The sequence below is a fragment of the Neofelis nebulosa genome, chromosome 6, assembly GCF_028018385.1.
Source record: "Neofelis nebulosa isolate mNeoNeb1 chromosome 6, mNeoNeb1.pri, whole genome shotgun sequence".
Classification (NCBI taxonomy): Eukaryota; Metazoa; Chordata; class Mammalia; order Carnivora; family Felidae; genus Neofelis; species Neofelis nebulosa.
In genome coordinates, this window is record NC_080787.1 from 128,352,323 (window position 1) to 128,372,768 (window position 20,446).

The 20,446-nt window shown below is 42.9% G+C and overlaps 1 protein-coding gene across 6 annotated transcripts in view; it reads left to right on the top strand.

The window, feature by feature from the left end:
- The window catches only part of ARFGEF3 (ARFGEF family member 3), a 183,751-nt gene that overhangs the window by 61,377 nt on the left and 101,928 nt on the right, over positions 1 to 20,446 (top strand). For 3 of the 6 annotated variants that reach the window (XM_058735422.1, XM_058735425.1, XM_058735426.1), the window contains 2 exons: positions 4,759 to 4,827; positions 14,576 to 14,707. In XM_058735422.1, coding sequence (XP_058591405.1) covers positions 4,759 to 4,827; positions 14,576 to 14,707 — 201 coding nt within the window. Of the gene's footprint in view, positions 1 to 4,758; positions 4,828 to 14,575; positions 14,708 to 17,463; positions 17,587 to 20,446 lie in introns of all 6 variants that reach the window. The other 3 variants (XM_058735423.1, XM_058735427.1, XM_058735424.1) reach the window with 2 other exon arrangements.

Genomic DNA, 20,446 nt, shown 5'->3' on the forward strand with positions numbered 1-20,446 from the left:
ATGTCTTTCCCTCCCTGTTCTGTCCTGCATCGGTGCTCTGCCCGTGTGTACTCTCCTCCTCAAAGTCTCTCTTCTCCGAGTTACGATGTCTTCTCGCCTCCAAAACGGAAGCAGCGTTTACCGCAGCCAGCCCTGAAGGACAGTATGCAGGCGTGAGTTTCTCCGGTAGATGAGCTTCCTTGATGTTGAAGACTGTGCTTGCTTTTTATATTTGTGACTCCACAGCAGTTAGACTCTTAGTGAATAATGACTTGAACTGACTTGAAGGGAGCCCGTAAAGGAGGGAGAAAGGGAAGCCACATGAGAGTGACAAGGACTTTGGGTAGTAGGAATCTGGGGCAGTGATAAATAGCAGAATGCAGGGGCGCCTGGGTGGCTCAGTCAGTTAAGTGCCCGACTCTTGATTTTGGCTCAGGTCATGATCTCAAGGTTTGTGAGTTTGAGCCCTGCCTAAAGCCCCGCACTGACAGCTTGGAGCCTGCTTGGGACTGACTCTCTCTCTCTCTCTCTCTCTCTCTCTCTCTCTCTTTTTCTTCTCTGCTCCTCTCCTGCTTGCACGCGCACGGGTGCGCACTCTCTCAAAATAAGTAAATAAACTAAAAAAAAAAACAAAAACAAAAAAACTACTCTAAACAATTAGTAGAATGCTGACTCCAAAAGATTTATGTTTTTGAACATGATTGATTTTTTTAACTTAAAATGCACCCAGTCGTTTGTTAGAATGGCCACGATGAGTTACATCAAATGGAGACTTACTTCACCTCTGTGAGAAGACAGCCCTGGACATAGATGCATCATGTACACTATTGTTTTACGCCATCATTTAATGTATTCGTTCCTTAAATATCCTTGCGAGGTGGGGGGGGGGGTGGATTTTACAGATAAGGGGATAGAGAATGTAGTCACCCAGCAGTTAGGCACTGAATCAAATGCCACAGTCGTGTTACTAAAACACTGTGTTTTAGCTCTGATTATCACAGCACCTGCTGTGTCATGATATGGTCCAGGGCCAGGTCTGCTGATGGAGAGACCCCAATCGTGGCCATGAGAAGCCCTTGGGAGAGGGTTAATCCAGGGTATTCATGATCAGAAGAACATACCTCTGACCTTATGCTCGTCATCATTATTTGTCCACATCTGTCCCCTCTGTTCCCAAGGTGACCACGTTTCCCCGCTTCTTGTCACTTAGGCCCAGTTCTTACGATAAATCAGCTTCACTTTCTCCTTTCTGGCCCAATCTTTTTTTTATCCAGAGTTTGTATACACATTTTAAATCGAGGGGTTGCTTTTTTGCACATAGTAGCTATTCGATTATTGTTTTTTAATGATTGGAATTTTTATTAGCCTTTGCAATGATTTTTCCCATTTCATGGAACACTTTGTGCCTGTTTTCCTATCCTTGTAGCTCATTTATGGAGGCTGTGCAAGCAAGCTGGATTGCAACATGCTGCCGATCACTCGAGTTCCTGCTGTTCAGTGATGATGTGGTCAATATATTTTAATGACCCCGTGAGGGATGTATTTTTAATGGAATTGCCCTCAGTGTTTAGTTGCTCTTATTTTCCCGGAGGGCCAGTGTGCTCTGAATGTGAATCTGAGCTTTCTGCCCTCTCATCGTGCTTTACATTTCTTTGCCGCCCCCTAAATTTCCTACACCCAATCTGTGTTTTGATCCAGTGAATTCATGTGGCTAGGCATTGGGCACACCAACCATTTCTCCACTGATGGTTTGGGTACATCATTTCTGTCTACCGCATCATCCTCGCTGGACACCGTGCCCTCTGTCTATATTGTGCGAGTCACAGGGGCCACGAGCACTGCCCTCCCTGTGATTAAAAGCTGCTGTGCTCCCAACACAACAAACCGTGCGTGAGCTTGAGGAGCTGGCTTCGTTAACGCGCTTCACGTCCGTTTCGTTATTTTCGGTTGCTTTTAGTTTTTGCAGTCAGCTCAGCGGGTCTTTGGATATTAATGGCCAGAGCCTTTTTTCAAAGACCTTTTGAACTCTGTCAGCATTTGCTGGGTACGGGGATCCTGAACTTCCCTCAGACTATTGCACATCTACTCTTGTGTACCTTGTATGAAAGCACAGAGTAATGCAAGGCAGAAAGTCGATCACCGGTCTCACAAGTAACATTAATAATTAGCCAGTTTAGACAAGCATTTGCCATTATTATTTCCATATTGTAAAGTATTGCCAGTCACCGGTCTTTATTGTAAATACTTACAAATCCAAGAGCCCAGATGGACAAGTCCTCTCCCATCTCCACAGACCACCACCGCCACCAGCCAGTCTCTCATAACCTCCCACCCACCTGCCATGAATCACGGCGGGGGGTAGGGGGGAGGTGGGGGAACGGAAGGAACCAAAGAAAGGAAACTGTGAGATAGCAAAAACTCAAAGTAAGGAAGCACCCTATGAGAAAGCCTTGAGGGCCTTTCAGAGGCCCAACGAATGTTATAATCTAATGGAAAGATTATAAATAAGTAAACAAGCCAGTTGTTCATGAGACTGGTATATGCTCTAAAGTCCTGAAACAAGATGTGACCAGCCATTTTAGAGAGGGTGGTCCGAGGAGACTACATGTCTCTCTGAGGGATTTACATTTAAGTGGAAACCTGAAAGAAACCAGTCAAATAAGCCATATGAGGAGCCAGCGTGGGAGGGTTTCGGGCAAGGGTACCACCAAGTACAGAGGCATTAGAAGACGTGGCCTCTCCCCCCCCCCCCAGCCCCTCCCCCACCCCGGGCCAATTTACGTTGTGGTGACACTGCTGTCCTCAGCTTTCACTACTTGTCTACCAACCCCCAACCCCCAAAGATAGTCATTGGACAGAAGGAGGCCTTTTCCCAGTAGGCCTGAGGGCAGCTGCTCCCACAGTCTCTCTCTGTCAGCCTGCCTGGCATGGGACGATTTTTATCTGGAGTTGACTCTTGAGTGGCAGGCACCTTAAGGATCAAAAGACTAAGGAACTGATCCACAATGAACCTATCTAATCTGGTAACGAAAATGGGCAAAAATCCCCTCTTCCTTCTTTAATCGCATACATATTTGCTTTCTTTGAAGGAGCAGCTGTTCCTAGGGTGGATGGGCCAGTAACGAAGATGGAGGGACTAGGAGGGATTCCTTATCCCATCTGGCAATTGCACTTTTTGGGGTGCTGATTAGGGGCATATCCTGCACTAGGTAAATTTGCTAGGCTTCAGCCTTCTTTCATGAAGTGTGCAGAACCCGATGAGAAACATCCTCAGGCAATCCCCACTGACAGGGCCAAGCTGCAGGCAGGGCACGGAACACGGGTGTTGGGTTCAAGATTAAGGAGCGGATACCAACACTGTTGTCCCTCAGGCTATCAGCGAGAAAAGTCACAGCGTCAGAAGCCAAAGGACAGGGAGAGTCTGGCCTCTTATCTACTCTTATCTATAAAGTTAGAAATGATTTTTCAAATGGCACAGGCTTTTATCAATCTGTTATCTGACAGCTCTTCAAGTAGAAAGTGAAATTTTTAATGGTCCTTGAAGATCTTGCAAACGTCAGCAATTCACTGTCTATATATCTTGTAGAATAAGGGGAACCTGAGACTAATAAATAGGTAAACTCTGGGCAGCATATGGGGGGAAGTTACAGGGAAGAGGAAAGTGCCTGGTAAAGAATTTCTAACCCCTTGTGGATTTGGGAAGGGGACAGGAACAGAAAAGTTACAATGAGGCCTGGGTCTAGGAGGAGGACCAGACAGATTACATGGTGGTTCAGGGCATGGAGTCCGGTTACTTGGGTTCAAATCTCACCTGTACAGTTTGTTACTTGTATGGTCTTGGGTGGCTTATTTAATCTTTCTGAGCATCAGTTTCCTTATCAGGGCAACAAGGACAGTAGTCATCACACTTATTAAAAGTATCAACCTAGGGGCGCTTGGGTGGCTCAGTGGTTAAGCGTCCGACTCTTGATTTCGTCTCAGGTCATGGTCTCATGGTTCATCAGTTCAAGCCCCACATCAGGCTCCATGCTAACAGTGCGGAGCCTGCTTGCCTGCCTAGGATTCTCTGTCTCCCTCTCTCTTTTCTGCATCCCCGCTCATGGGCACGTGCACACACACACATACATTCTCTTTCTCTCTCTCCCTCCCTCCCTCTCTCTCTCTCTCTCTCTCTCTCTCTCTCAAAACAAATAAACTTAAAAAAAAAAAAAGGCAGTTGGTGCCTGGGTGGCTTAGTCAGTTGAGCATCCGACTCTGGATTTCAGCTCGGGTCATGATCTATTGGTCATGAGATCTAGCCCCTCTCATCGGGCTGAGCATGGAGTCTGCTTGCGACTCTCTCTCTCTCTCTGCCCCTCCCCTGCTTGTTCTCTCTCTCTCTCTCTCTCACTCACTCAAAATAAATAAATATCTTTTTCAAAATTATCAACCTAGATAATTTGCACACTGTGCCTAGCACTGAGCCTGCTCTTATTGGACGGACTTCCTAGAGTTGCTGAGGAATGTGGTTGCTGGCCAGTCTTGCAGTGGCCCTTCCCTGGGAGGACAGGGTCTCTGCGTTTGCTTTTTATGGTATTTAGTCTCTGTCTTATCCGGCGACGTGTGGCCACTAATTAGGGAGCAGTGAGGCGGCCCGGGAAGAAACATTAGATAAAGCAAAGAACAAAGGAATCGTAAAACAGCGGGGCTGCACAAATGATATGTGAAACCGTATTTCTGTTTATTTCTGAAATTAACCCCTTCTCTCTCCCTTCCTCCTCCACCTCCCGGTTGCTCAAGGTTTTACTCTGCATAACCTACACCCCGACCTTTGACCTGAATGGGAGCGCAGTGCTGAAGATCGCAGAGGTGAGTGCCCCACTTCTCCCAGCCCCCACCGGCTGCTCTGCTCGGTTGGTGCATGCGCACAGCTGCCTTACCTCCCAGCCTGCTTAAGCACCGGGCTGGAGCTGCAGCCCGGCAGTGGGGGGAGCCCTTTTCTGATCATTACCATGGGGGAATTCCCACTAAGGAATCAATCTATAGGAAGCGGGCTGTGGGTGCCATCATGCTCGATCGTCATGCTCTGCATGCTTTGGTTTGCTTAACTGGAGGCTTTAAAATGGAAATAACAGTACTGGTTCTCCCACCACTGCCACACCCGGGTATCACACCTAGCACTGCCTTCCCAGTCTGTTTTTCGTAAGGGTAATTGAGAAGCAATTGATTTTTAAAAATGGTTTTTAAGAAACCAGGTACAAAAGTGAGAGACATGTTTACCGATGAAATTCCATCCCCATCCCCCAAGCCCCGATGAACACATTCTGTGACTATCATTGGAAAGCCTTCTCTTTTCCATCTGTGTTGCAGACTGAGTCCTTTGTACCTTCCAGCACTTCCAAGAGTATGTCCAACAGAAATCTTGGCTTCTTGAATGCCTGGCACATGCCTTTGGCTTTTGGAAACGTCAGCATCCCAAAGCTATACTTTAATACACTTAGACTACTTTTCCTACCATTTCTTGAAACGAGTATCTTCAGGATTCATGTGTTTTGACAAGAGTACACATGCAGACCTCAAAGAGGCAATGATATTCTGAATTCTGAAATTATGAAGAAAAAGTTTAACTATCAGTGGGTGTTTTTTTTTGTTTTTTTTGTTTTTTTTTTACAGTAATGATTACCATGTCTTGAGGATAACAAGTTGATATTGAGCACTTTGGACATGGCTTCTTTTTTCTTTTTCTCATTATTGAGGTAATAGACAAACAAAAATTCTACATATGTTAAGTCTACAACTCACTGTTTTGATAGACATACACATTGTGAAAGAACCTACCACAATGCAACTGCATAAAATATCCATCAACTCACATAGTTACCATTATCACGAGTATTATTTATATTGGCCTATACATGTGCTTTTTATGGTACTGTGTGGTATCAAAGAGTGAAAGGAGAAAATTATTTTTGAGCACACTGAACATTTTTATGTATCTATCAAAAGAAAAAGAAGCAATTAGCTGACCTTGCACTACAATATAAATTCCCAAATGTGTATATTTATATAGATAGAACACTTCTCTTTAACATATTTATATGTTTTACTCTATGTAAGTAAAGAAATAGAATATCAGTCGTTTTTTTCAGTTGATTTTTAAGGGACACCTGTGAGTGTTCTTATTATTTTCAAGTTCATTTTTTCGTTGCGCATGTGGTGAGAACAGTTAAGATGAAATCTACCTTAACAAATTTCTAAGTGTCTGATGTGGTAAAGTTAACTACAGGCTCTATGTTGCTCAGCAGATGTCTAGAACTTACTCATCGTCTTGTGTAACTGAAACTTTATACCCAATGAACTACCCATTCTCCCCTCCCCACAGCCCCTGGCAATTACCGACCTACCCTTTGTTTGTATGAATCTATTTTAAGTACCCCATGTAGGTTCCCTTTTAAAATGACAAATGCTGGGGTGCCTGGGTGGCCCAGTTGGTTAGGCGTCTGAGTCTTGATTTCGGCTCGGATCATGATCTCAGTTCAAGTTTGAGCCCCACATCAGGCTCTGTGCAGACAGTGCAGAATCAATCTCTCTCTCTCTTTCTCTCCCTCCTTCCCTCTCACAGTTCATGAATTCAAGCCCCACATTGGGCTCTGGGCAGACAGTGCTTGGGAGTCTGTCTCTCTCTCTCCTTCTCTCTCCTTCTCTCTCCGTCTCTCTCCGTCTCTCTCCCTCTGTCTCCCTCTGTCTCTGTCTCTCTGCCTTTCCCCAACTCAGGCACGTGTGTGTGTGTGTGTGTGTGTGTGTGTGTGTGTGTGTCTTTCTCTCTCTCAAAATAAATAAATATACTTAAAAAAATAAAATGACAGTTTCTGATTAGAGCAAGAAATAGTACCGGCATGTAAGAGCCCTGTGTTAGTTAGCCCTTTGCCATGTGAAGGGCAAGAAGGGAGAAGCAGCTTGTCCTGCTGACGGAGCTTGGGGAGGGGGCACAGGTTGTTGCGGGACCCTTAAGAGGGGAGAGCCTCAAGAGGCTATCGGGTCCCCAAGCTGCTCGCAAGAAGGAGAGTAGGCTGCCTTTAGCATTCCTCGCGGGAACCAGTTTGTGAACGGGAATCTGAAAGATTCAAGATGTCATTCCGGAACAGTGGACACACACACGGCCATGAACCAGCCAGGTTAAGGGTGTTTATGCTGAGGGCATCTAGAAACCAGTGTAAAGATTCAGCAGGCCTTTCCAAATGGAATAACAGTTCAAAACACAGTGGTCTCTACCAAAACCTATACGGGAAAAACAAAACTCTTTGCTTTAAAAAAAAAAAAAAAAAAAATCTCAGCCCCAAAGCAATATAAAGATAAAGGCATTCCAGCTCAGTGGCAAGAAGCCGAGCTCTGGAGTAGCAGCGTTTGGATGTCAATCCCGGCTCTCCCACCTCCCACCCACCTGCCGCGTTGCCTTGGCTACCTCCCTGGACCCAGTGTTTGTTCCCTGTGAAAGCAGTGTGCATGGCAGTACCTGCCTCGTGGTGTGGGTGTGCCCTTTAGGCAAGGAAGATAGAATCCGCGTAAGAAGCTGTTCGCGCAGGTCCAGCCACACAGGACATGCCGTGTCCCTGAGGGAGCTGCAGGTTGATGATGATGGCCAAGTGCCACTGAATCATGCTGGCCCGGCCAGGACCCTGAAAGGATGGAGCATCGATCGGGCCAGCCTCCTGTGACAACAGTAACTAGTTGGCTTCCTCTTCCATGTCCTCTGCGATCCCGTTGCTGGGGGAGAGTCCCCCACCTGGCACAACAGCAACGTGAGGGTAGCAAAGTAGGCTTCAGCCCATCACAGAAAAGTGTGTCGCTTCCCACGCTGGCTCGGACTTTATAGCTCACGATCAAGGCTTGAGCCTACATTCCTTTGAAGGAAGGGCTTGGTGGAGATCTTAAAAATAAACTTTCCATTCTGAATTTGACGGCGGGTGCCTTCCCTCACGGTGTTCAGGCCCCCAGATGACATTTTAGGTCCCGCCTCTCCCACAGACCCACAAGCGGATTCTTCCACCGCCCCGTTCCCAGCAGGACATGGTTGACCCTGCCAGTGCCTCACTAGATCTGCCACTCTGCGCTGGGGACTGGACACGTTGGAACGTCCTCCGGCATAGCAGGGGTATGGAGGCTGCTTTGTAACAGCCACGAGAGTCGCCATTTCGAAGCGCTTTTGATAAATGGTAGCCTGCAGAATTGCTAGTATAGACCTGACATAGACATCAGCTTCCAGAGAGTGGGAATCCACTCTTCTGTGTGGCCAGTCCTTGGGAAGGACAAGCCAGTCCGCTGAGAGAGGCAGGGTGACCCCCGAGCATGAATGAGCATCGCAGATCTAGGGCCCGAGCTGCACTCTGCCCGGCTGCGCCAATCGAAAAGCCAACAATAGACACACTCTGGAGAGTGCAGCCCATGCGGAGAATAGCGGACGTGTATCCACGAGGCCTGGCTCCAACTCAACGTAGTTCCACCAGCCTAAGTTCTAGTTCTGGGCTCATCTGTGGCCATTCTTTCTCACAACCGGTCAGTCTGCGGACGCATGAAAACCTATCATGGCACCTGCTAGGGCAAGAGACAAGTTTGTAAACTCAAAGACCACGTCATCTAGCTGTCCCAAATATTTATTCAGTGCTTACTCTGTGCCAGACTCTGTTTTAAGAGCTTTCTCTATAGCAAATCCTATAATCCACACAACAGTACCGTGAAGCAGGGAATATTGTTGTCCATTTTTGACAGATAAGGACACGGGCACATAGAGGTTCGCCAACTTCCCAAAAGTCAGACCGCTAGGAAGGGGTAGAACCGGGATGCGAGACCAGTCAGAATGACTGCGCTTCTTCCCCTCACACTGTGTAGCACGCACGACCGCCATCTTGGCTGTGGAAGGGCCACCTCACGGAGGCCCTGCTGCTGTCCTCTGTGAAGGGAGGAACCCTCAACGAGGCTACCCCCGCTTCATCCCAAACTAGGCTCAGGCATGAATACCGTGCAGACACAGTGTTGGAGTTAAACTAATCTTGCCTTTTGTCTTCAAAATGTGTCTTTTGATGAAAAGAGTAGTATGCACCATTTGACTGCTAACAGTGATCAAAGATCAGAACGAGGGACAGGCTTACAAAAGGTTGCCATTAGAAGGTCAGCCATTTTCAGTAGTTGCTTAAGTAAATTTTGGCTTTTCCTCTTTACACTCCCCAAACTAACTGTCACGTATGGGACACTTACAGTCACAAAGCTTTGGAGGACTTGCTTTTATGTTGGTGATTCTCATCAAAAGGCTGCCCATTAGAATCACCTGGGAAATGTTAGCAAAAATAAGTGCCTAGGGGCGCCTAGGTGGCTCAGAAGGTTAAGTGTCTGACTCAGGTCATGATCTCACAGTTTGTGGGATTGAGCCCCGTGTTGGGCTCTGTGAGGACAGCTTGGAGCCTGGAGCCTGCTTCGGATTCAGTGTCTCTCTCTCTGCCCCTGCCCTGCTGAGGCTCTGTCTCTCAAAAATAAATAAAATGATGAAACCTTAAAAAAAAAAAAAAAATGATGGCTAGGGCTGTCCCAGAAACTGAGTATTTTGGTCTTGGGCAGACCTGAGCATGCACATTCTGTAACAGCTCCCCAGTGATTGTGCTGTAGAAGTCAAGTAGAGAGCAACGGTCATGATGGCCCTTCTTGCTCCCACCGAGCTTTTCTTTTTTTTTTTCTTTTTTTTCCTTAAATTTTTTTTAATGTTTATTTCCGAGACAGAGACAGAGCATGAGTTGGGGAGGGGCAGAGAGAGAGGGAGACACAGAATCAGAAGCAGGCTCCAGGCTCTGAGCTGTCAGCACAGAGCCCGATGCGAGGCTCGAACTCGCAAACCATGCGATCATGACGGAAGTCAGACGCTTAACCCACTGAGCCACTCAGGTGCCCCTCCCACCAAGCTTTTCTGTAAAGCCGTGATGACATGAGCTGTTGTCCTCTAAAACCTCAGAGCGAGGTGTGCTGACCAGAGGCATCAGCAGCACCTGGGAACTTGTTAGAAATGCCAAACCTCAGGCCCCACCCCAGACCCATGATATAAGAATCTGTTTTCTAATTAGAGCCCTCTTGGGGTCCATGTGCATATTCACGTTTGAGAAGCAGTGCCCCACATAAATGTCAGTATACTCTCATTTTAAATGGTTTAAAACCCAGGGAGAGCTGCCTTATCTCTGCGTGGCCATTCAAACCCCCCTGCCCCGGCCCCCATGTATGGAATCCCACCAGCAGCAGCATGCCCTCGATAAGTACCAACTTTGATTCTCCTGTCCCTTTATCTTCCATTCTCTCCCACCAGATCACCTCCACTTTTCCCTTCCCATTTGTCAGTGCTTTATAAATATCAAATATATTTCTTAGGCTTTAACAGTTTAATCTGCTACAGAGCTGTCCCCTTGTGTTTTCACCTTAAGGCCCACTGTCAGCCTTTGAAAGGAGGGGCATGCCCCCACCCCCACCCATACTTATGTAATCTGGCACAGGATGAGCACACCTATTTATATGAAGAACATAGCAACAATTTATAAATATAAGCATATGGATCGGTAGTGACAAATATTAGATTATTAGGCGAATAATACAAAGGCTAATTTAAGAAAGAATAATAGTACAGTCATCTGAAATCATTGTTTAATTTAGCTGCACAAGAGAGGGATAAACGTTTTTCTCACCAGACTTTATATTTCCTCAAATTTGTCGTAACAACAGCTCACGGCCTTTCAGTTTTCACTATAGAAATCACTTAAGAAATGCTTTTTCAAAAAAAGAACTGTGCTAGGAAGTGAGGCATAAACCCCGACAGAACCGGCAGACTGGGAAGGGTCACCAGATAGGGAAGGGAGCGGTTGCTTGACCTTTCTGTACCATATGAGTTTTTTCTAACTATGTGCCTACCTTTGCTTGAAAAAAAAAAAAAAAAACTGCCTCAAAAAAAAAAAAAAAAAAGAAATGCTTTATCATCATCAAAAAAAATTAACTATGTAAGAAAGTTATATCGCAACAAAAAATTAATAGTATTCAGTAGACTTATTCAAATGGTAATTCTGCAGGCTCTCAAAGTGCTTTGTACTTGTTCATTGAGCCTTTAATAATCTGCATCTCTGTTTTGAAACCAGGACAGGGACACCTGGGTGGCTCAGTTGGTTAGGCATCTGACTTTGGCTCTGGTCATGATCTCACAGTTCGTGAGTTTGAGCCCCACTGGGTGAGCTCTGTCTCTCTCTGTCTTTCTCTGTGCATCTTGTGGGATTCTCTCTCTTTCTGCCCCCTAGCTCACTTGCACCCTCCCTCCTTCAAAAAAAGAAACACAACAAGCAAGTAAGCAGGACATTTTAGCCTAAAACTACCACTTAGCTGCTGGAAGTTTTCTTAGTCGTCTCTGGATTTTTCATAAAAATAAGTCTTTAATTGAATGAAAAAATTTTTCTCCTGTTGTCACTTTTGATACAGCTAGGAAAGCAATTTATGAAAACACCTTCAAACCAACCATTTACAACTCCCGTGGAAATCTTGAGAAAGAATCCAGACATTCTCTTCTTTCTTACTCTGACGTACATTGACTTTTACTCAAGAACAGTGTTTACCCTGAAACCTGTTGATCAGGAAATGGAGGTGTGTAGTTCAGTATGAAAAATGAGGCCATTTCCCCAAGGCACTGTTGAAACTATCAAAGGATTATTAAGCACTTAAAATGTAAATAAGAGGGCAGCCTTCCTTTGTACGTCTAACTTTAACTTGCTTAATTAAACTATAATAATGAAAGCTTTTCAGAACATGGTTTTCCATGATACAGGAGGAAGAAGAAATATCGTCAAATCTAAAAATGGGTAATTATGAAAAATGCAACATGTATTTTCTGGTCAATTTCTTAATACAGTCAGAAATAAAACTCCCTATGGATACATGGTCCTTCTCTTCATTGGTTGAAAGCTAGACCAAGATTTCTTTTAGTATGAGGCCCAAATTAGCAGATAGGTCGAGTTTTCCAAGGGTAGTTACCTTAATATTGGAAAAAGCTGTGGGAGTAAAAATTGCCAAGGTCTTTGGGTAAAGGAAGAAGAGGAACCATAGCCAGGAGCTCTGGGGAGCGAATTTGAAAATGGTTAGTGTTCTTCCATTAGAAAGATTCGGAGAATATTCTCAGGCATATGCTAAAGGCTCCTCTGTGGGATTTTTCAAAGTGAGAAAGCCTTGTTCCTAAGTGTGTATTTGCTGGTTTGATTACTGACTCACGGGAAACTTCCAGTTTTTGATCCTGTCAAGTTCAAGCAAAGTCTGTCTCAAAGATCATTGTTTCTTTTCTTTAAGATTCTTAGTTCCAGGGAACTTCCTCTTTCACTCCATCTATCCATCTATCCCTCAACTGCAAAACACTGGTTAATCAGAACATCTAACAACCCTAGCTACTAGCTGTTGAGTCCCTAGGGCGTGTCAATAAAATGGTTTTTTTGTACATTCCCCTCTAATCTTTGCCACAACCAAGATAGATAAAGAATCCCAAGAAAAGTGAGGGTCATTTGCTTGCCCAAGTTTCTACAGCGAGACATTCCAATTCAGACTTTTTATATTTCAAATATGGGCTGTTTAACCACCATGTTATATTGCTTCATCACTACTGTCAGTCTTAGAAAATGTTAGTAGAATCTTGCCATTGTCATGTCGGCAGCCAACTGAAATTTTTAGGAGCCTTACCCACCTTGGGTCTTTACGAAGGCGCTTTGTTAGAAAATGGCGGTATGGTGTTTTCATATGTGAAGCAAAAGTATTGATGAATTTTACTTTTTGTGTGTGTGACCACAGATTCAAGTGACTGTTAGGCATATGCCATTTCTTGGGTATCTTTATGTAGTGATACTCCATTTATCTTTTTTGAGCATTATGTTAACATTTGAGGATGTTTATATGTTTATGTTTATGTGTTTATAGTTTAGTTTATTGCCACTTCTTACCCCGGGGAGTTTAAAAACATTGAGACTGAAGACCTGCTACCAAAGATTCCGATTTAATGTTACTAGTTGTCGTTAAAATATATATATATTTTTTTAGAACGGGCTGACTTATAACTCCTGAAATGTTCAGTGATACTTTTTTTCTTTTTAAGCCTAATGTGGTAGCATTATTTGCGAGACCTACAGCAAATAAAATATTCTACAATTAAGGACCAGATTAGTCTGCAGGTATAATCCAGGAGAAAAGTACACAGGCGATCTGGCCAGTTTATCTTGGAAGCATCTTATTTGTCACGTTCTCTCTAAAACTGGGAGAAGTAACCCCACCTCCTGGCAAGAAAACCAGTCAAGGGAGCCCAGACCATTGTCTCAGGGTGGCTGAGGCCACTGAAGGAAGGAAATCCTGTTCTAAGGAACGTCTCCACTTTTCCTTCTGGAAACCCTTTTCTTCCTTGTGGGCCCGTCTCTTTACTGACTCTGATTTGACTCCTTTGAGGTGTCTGTTCTTTGGTTATTTGTTGCCAGATGGGATTTGAGCAAACTAGTCTTCTTGCAACACATTTCCACACTTGCCTGTAACCTCGGATTTACATAGCTCTTGAAAAAACTTGGAGTTAGAAGCCACACACAACACTGCAGACGTCCTCTGTACTTCATTTTGGATGGGTTCACAGGCCAGAGGCTAGAGTTCAGTAGACCTTCTATAGATCAAGGTGCACGAATTAAAGGTCTGGGATGTCTTAAGCTGTTTTTATATGCCAGCTTAAGCCAAGAAGAATAGGGAGGCGGAAGAGGGAAGTCACAATCAGAGTTGTCTGCGTATGCTTTTCCAAAAGGAAATTTCCATACCCAACATGACAATCGGACTTACTGGCACACGCATTTCTTAGGAATCATAAAATAATCTTAGTTCACTTTGTGAGTGTGCGTGTGCATGTGTGAGTGTGTGTGTGTGTGTGTGTGTGTGTGTTTGCATCAGCAGGAACCATATGATGAAGTGACTTCTGTCACATACCCACCTGTTACAGCTGTTGACCTGGAAACGGGTTGGCCACTGAGTTGTCATGATGATTCAATGTAGAGTTTAGACTTTGAATGTGATCAATAAGCTTTCATAGTCTATACAAAAAGACATTTCTTCTGCTTTCTTGTAGCTTAATCTTTTGATCTCGGTGTTTCTTATCACTGTAAATTATTTTCCGTCTCCACAAAAATTTTCCAGTTGAAAACATACTAGCTCTTCTGTTTATGGAACTTGTTACTCAGTAGCAAACCCTGTTTTGACAAAGCTGTGCCACGAACCCCATTCAGATAGGACCCAAAGATCATATCACATGTATTTTGCAAAGCTAAACAAATGTCTCTTGTGGCAGCTTCTTTAAAATTTGTTATCACTTTGGCCGGTGTTGAATGTCTACTCCATTCTACTGTGCTGCTTCATATTTCATAATAGTGATACTACCCCGGGTTTAACCTAGTACTGTTATTTATCAGTCCGCTTACTTGATGGCATAAAACTTCTATTGCTTACGTATGGCTTGCAGACTTGCGTCCTCTTGTTCTTTTTCCCTTCTGCCTGTGGGGGTCTGTTTTGCTTCATTAACTCTTTGTGGTTTTGCTCTCAGTTGTGTTTAGCATGCCGTAAAGCTGGATGTCCACAAATGCATGAAATGGTCAAAATGTGCGTTACGGAACTCCTCACTGCCCTGTGTCTTCGTGCATTCCCTGGCGAGCAGGGGCCTGTGGCTTTTCACAAGGTATTTGACTTGGCCCTTTGAGCCTCTGGCAGAGATACAGGACCGGGCCTTTTTGAATGTCAGTTCTGCACTACGAAAGCAAAGGGCAGGGGGGAGGTAGAAATGATATTGGAGATACTGCAAGAAGAAATTGATGAGTCCTTTCCCGGAAACTCAGCCTGCCTTTGGACTTGGTATTCTCTTAACTTCTCTGATTCAATGTGCTCATTTTAGCACTACCTCAAGGTAGAGCAGAAAAACATGCACAAAGTGAAAAATCATTGGCCTTGAATATAGTGGTCAGGTTTATCGTGGAAACCCTAGTTTGAAGAACCTTACTGGTTTACCAGTTTATTATTATCACGAAGCAAGTGAGAGAAGCTTCTCTGAAGATGTCAAGGTAGCTGATAGAGCGTTTCCTTCTGTGGACTTCAAGGTAGTGATATTATCAGGTACATGGTCTTGTTATATTTAAAAGGATACTCTTTTATCAAAGTATTTATACCTCCAACTTTAGCAGAACGAGCTTCTTGGATTAATACGTCTCAAAGCAGAGCAAACACGCAATGAGTCATTCCCAGTATTGTACCGCTGATAGTAGCAACTATAAAACACTAGAAATGGTGGAGACGCTAAAACTCAAACGCATTTGGTTTCTAGGAGGTTCTTGTCCATATCCTGTACTGTTTATGTTACATAAACCCCATTCCTCACTTGTGCTTTCCTTCACACGTCTAAAGTGACTGATACAATTTTTTTGCAGGAAGGTCGCATGGGGGGTAAGGCTCTCGGTATTAAAAAGAATCGTGCTTCTATTGAGCAGGAGGTCAGCTCTCAAAATAGCTACTCTTTTATCTGTACTGTTTCCACAACTTCAAAATTCCCCTTAAACGTATGTCAGAGCTCAGAGATCTTAAAGATCTACAGCTATAAAGATTTCTGGGGAGAATGTAGGATTTAAAGAAAACTTAAATTCTGAGGCACGACTCGTACTGCTGTGCCTACGTACACCACAGAGAATTTGGTTCGTCGAAGTGAAACACCACCCGCTTGGATGTTTTTGCAAGGTTTGTGTGTCTTTTCATCACATGCAACGTAAAAGCCCCCTGAGATTAAGACCCATTTTTTCCTAAGTATGTATAACTTGTGCCTTCAAGTACATTATGATCCATGATCATTTGAGAAAATGAATTTAACATTGACATGCCCTTCAGTGGTAATTTGAAAAATAAATATTTTGGAATCTGCTTTTGTGTTTTAGCTAAAAATGAATTAATCTGACCCAAATTCCAAATAAATATATGAGTTTTATTTTTTTTTATAAATTTATGAATTTTAAATGCTCACTGGACTATCAAGCATTTCATGAGAGATAAATTAAATTGTTAGAAAGTATTTACTTTTACATCATTAATTTTACCCAAAAGGTTATGACAGTGACACCCGGCAGAAAGCTCCAGCTTAAGCAGTAGAGGCAACAAAAGTCAACACTTAGTCTCTCTCCCATCTCGCTTATCATCCATCGAATTAAATTTGCCATTTAGGTGAGAACACTTTATTTTCATTGTAGATAATCTTGGAGCTATTTGTAGAAAAATAATTTAGGTACGTTAAATCCCTCCTTTGTCTTTTTGTGGGTCTAAACTTAGTAGACTGAAAAGATGACATACCTTAAATAGAGAAAAGTGGATAAATTAAAAGCATGTATTTATTGTGACACCCATTCCTATAGCTTCCGGAAGAATTACAGGGAGTAAAACCTGAAAAGTCATGACATTAAACATCATCATCATCACATGAGGGATATTGTTTTTTCAAATTGGAATTCCTCCAAGCTGCAGCCACCAGGGAATCTTCTCAGGTCCAACTAGACATTCAGACTCGCACAACCCAATCTGCTTCGCAGATACAGGACAGGGAGTAGAAGCAGGATACTGGCTGGCATTTCTGTCTCACAGGAGTCCTTGGAACAGTCCAGAGGCTAGTCTGTGCTCTCAAATGTCAGCCTTGGAGCAAGAAGATGAGAGCCACCTTTATGGGTGCAGTCACGTTGGCTTAGGAGCTCCCATGTTGCAACTATGTCAGAACCAGAATTTCTGTAAAAACCCCATGAACAGAGCTGGGAAATGTCCCTCAGAGGCTGTGAGCAATGACAGGGTTCACCCAGGGGACACAAACCTGTGACTTTTCATAGGTTTGTGAAGTTCATCCACAGCTTTCCCAATTCAGATGCAGCTGAGTAATTAAGAGACACCTTCACCCCAAGCCATGCTGCCCCGTCACGTAGCCGATGGTCCACCTTTAGCAAGTTTGCAGGTCACAGCTAGAGAGTGAATCCAAGATCAAGCTTGTTTATAGTGCAGGAGAAAGGGATTCACTAACCCGTTTCCCACCCTTCATAACTCAGAAGCTCATACATTCCGTTCCTGTTTTGCCATGGAAGGAGCTTTTCCTGATTAATTTCCAGCCACCTGAGTTTGCCCTAGATAGCATTATCTGGCATATCTAAAACTCACTAATTTGCATCTTCCTATGATGCTCAGAATAATAAGCTTCTAAGAGTGGTAATATTTAGGAAAATGTTAGTTTTCCTATAGGCTTAAAAACAGATTTTCCGGGATTGTAAATATTTATAGCACTCATGGATAATTAGTCCTAAATCAGGCTGACTTTCTATTTGAGGAGGATTTAATAGCTTCTCCCGTTAATTCCAAAGCATGTTGGTAATGAACTGTTATCTACAGAGCGTGTGTGTTGCTATCTTATTTCTTTACCAGGTGTGCATTGAAACATACATATGTAGCTGTCACCAGCGTAGTATAAACACGGCTGTGCGGGCAACTCTCAGTCAAATGCTGGGTGACTTGGCTTTACAGTTACGACAAAGGCAGGAAAATACGGTGAGCAATGTTGCCGGTGTCTCTGTGTAACTGCATGCTGTGTGTTCCACATCCTAGACGCTCCCTCCCTCACCCCCTGCCGGGGCTGCTTCCTACTGAAACAGTAGGAAGGGCTTGCTTGGTTTAGAAGAGCATCGATTCATATAAATTAAGCTCTTTAAGTATATTTTTGCCTGTTTAAAGCTTTGAGAGTCGTTTCTCTTTATGGTTTCTACTCTTTTTTCAGTCGTTCTTTTATAATTCACTTGTCTTTTTAAATCATTTTTTAAAACTCAGATTGAAAGCTTTTATATAAAAACACTGGACTGATATATTAAGAAGTATCAGAAGTGAATTCAAAATTAGGAAAAGTTAATAGCAGTCAATTACATGCTTTAAGGTTTGGTGTCTGTGTTTCTCTCTGTTAACTAAAAGATTGTGCGGGGGGAGGGGGGTCTTCCTTCACCTGCTGGTACCATGGGGGATTGGGGTGGGGGGGGGGGAGAAGCTGGATTTGACTTCTCTCTGTCATCAAAGCCAGTTAGAGCTTATTGATCCAAACTTGAACAGATTGTCTAAAATGAGCATTCCCGGGAAAAATATAAACGTAACTGGCTTCTTGTATATCCTGTCTTTTGGGAATGTTAATGAAGAGATGATTCCTGTTCAAAATAGGTGTGTGGTTAGTTTTTTAAATCTGCCTCTGAAGAATTCAGGTTAAACTTCTTTTGAAATCTGCAAGTATTCTGAATTGAACACTTTATTATTTTTTAGAATAGGGAATCTCAGTGGCAGCCTGAAACATCTCATGAATTAACTTTATAGAAATTAAGGTCTCATGTTTCACTTAAAATCATTTCTAATTTTTACCTTCAGTCATTTTCTAATTTATAGAGTTGAGTGGAACCTTCCAGCTTACCTAGTCAAATTCTTTTAGCCCTCATTTTACAGATGAGGAAGATGAAGCCCAGAGAGGTGAAATTGAAATCTAAAATGAATGAGCTTATCAGTGAAAGAACCATCACTGAACCCCTAGGCTCCTAACTGTGACTGCAACAGCCAGTGTTGAAAATACCACACTAATCTGAAAAAGCAAATACTGACTTTTTTTTTCAATGTTTGCTATGTCCGAAGCCTAAGTTTCTTTTTTTAAAAAATTGTTTTATCTTGACATGACGTTAGCTTACCTTTTGTTAAAAACTACTTCATTTATACTAGGATTTTGAGTATGATAATGTGGGAATAGTAGTTTAGAAGAAATTCAAATTGTAAATGGAAAACATGCTAAGGGAAAAAACATTTAAGAAAAAATTGTTAAAAACACATCTTACTAGAGATAAACCTAAGATGTTGAGAATCTTATATTAATCATACATAGTTCATCCTTGCTAAATGGCAACATGACGAAATACTATAATAGAAATGATATCTGAATGTCTTAAGAGGAACCATTAAATGAAACTTTGTAATTTCAAAGTGATTTCAATTATGTTAGTTCACTTAATCTTATTTTTAAATTTTTAAGTAGGGAGGTATTTGGTTTCAAGTAAAATGACTTAGCCTGTTGGCTCATGTTGTTCTTCTATAAGAACGGTAACAGGTAAAGCTGTAGAGGTCTGGATAAAACTTAGATGGTGAGGTGTCTGGCAGGCTCAGTTGGTGGCGTGTGGGACTCTTGATCACAGGGTTATGAGTGTGAGCTCCATGTTGGGTGTAGAGATTGCCTAAAAATAAAATCTTTAAGAAAATAAAAACTGACAGGGTTATCTGCCTCTGTCCCTGGTATTGTATGTCTAACCAGCCCTCTGGTCCTGCTCATCACTGACCATCTGGACTTACCCAGCCTGAAGCAAGATCCCAAATTAGGTGGAAAATTAGTGTTTCCTGTTATTTCCTTTCTATTACTCATGCAGTCCCCGGAGATGTGTCCATGTCCCAGAAAAACAATTCTCAGGATCCTAATATTTGTAGCATTTGTGATGTCAACTAGAGAGAGACATAAGTTTTGTCAGCTAAGAATGGCGATAAAGGGAAGAGGTCTATAGGCACAGTGAGGTTCATTTGAAGGAGAGTTTATGTTCTCCCATGGGAACCTCACATTACCTGGGGAAGATATGTAGCATGACCCATCACAGGAAGACATCATGGGCCATATCAGAAGTAGGAATACTTAAATACAATGAAAAGAAAATAAATCTAGACTGCCAAAAGCATTAGCATGAAATGTACAGTTAACTCATGAACAACATGGGTTTGAACTGCCTGGGTCTACTAATATACAGATTTTTTCCAAATACAGTACTGTATTTTCTCTTCCTTATGATTTTCTTAATAACATTTTTCTTCTAGCTTACTTTAATATAAGAATACAGAATATAATACACATAAGATAGAAAATATGTGTTAATTGACTTATTTTTGTAATTGGTAAGGCTTCTGGCCAATAATAGGCTGTTAGTGGTCATGTTTTGGGGGAGTCAAAAGTTACACACACATTTTCAGCCATAAGGGGTGATTGGTACTCCCGACCGCCATATTGTTCAAGGGTCCAACGGTATCTTCAACCTAATGTCTATCCCCACTCCCAGGAAAGATTATGCAGTTTGATTTTGTATCGTCAGGATCCCGGAGTTATTATCAAGCTTTGTTATTGAATTATTTAGATAATGAAAGCCATTGTGAAATTTCAAGTTACTAATTTCAAAAAGCAAAAATGCCTCACGTAAATTCTTAAGGGGTAGGTGGTAGTGTTTCTCTTGTCCTTTAAAAACGATTCAGATGTATTTCCTCCAGAAAATGCTGTTGTACACTTGTATTTAGCCATTTACTGAGCTGTAGATATTGACATGGCATTTCACAATGAATGCTATGGAAGCAGCTG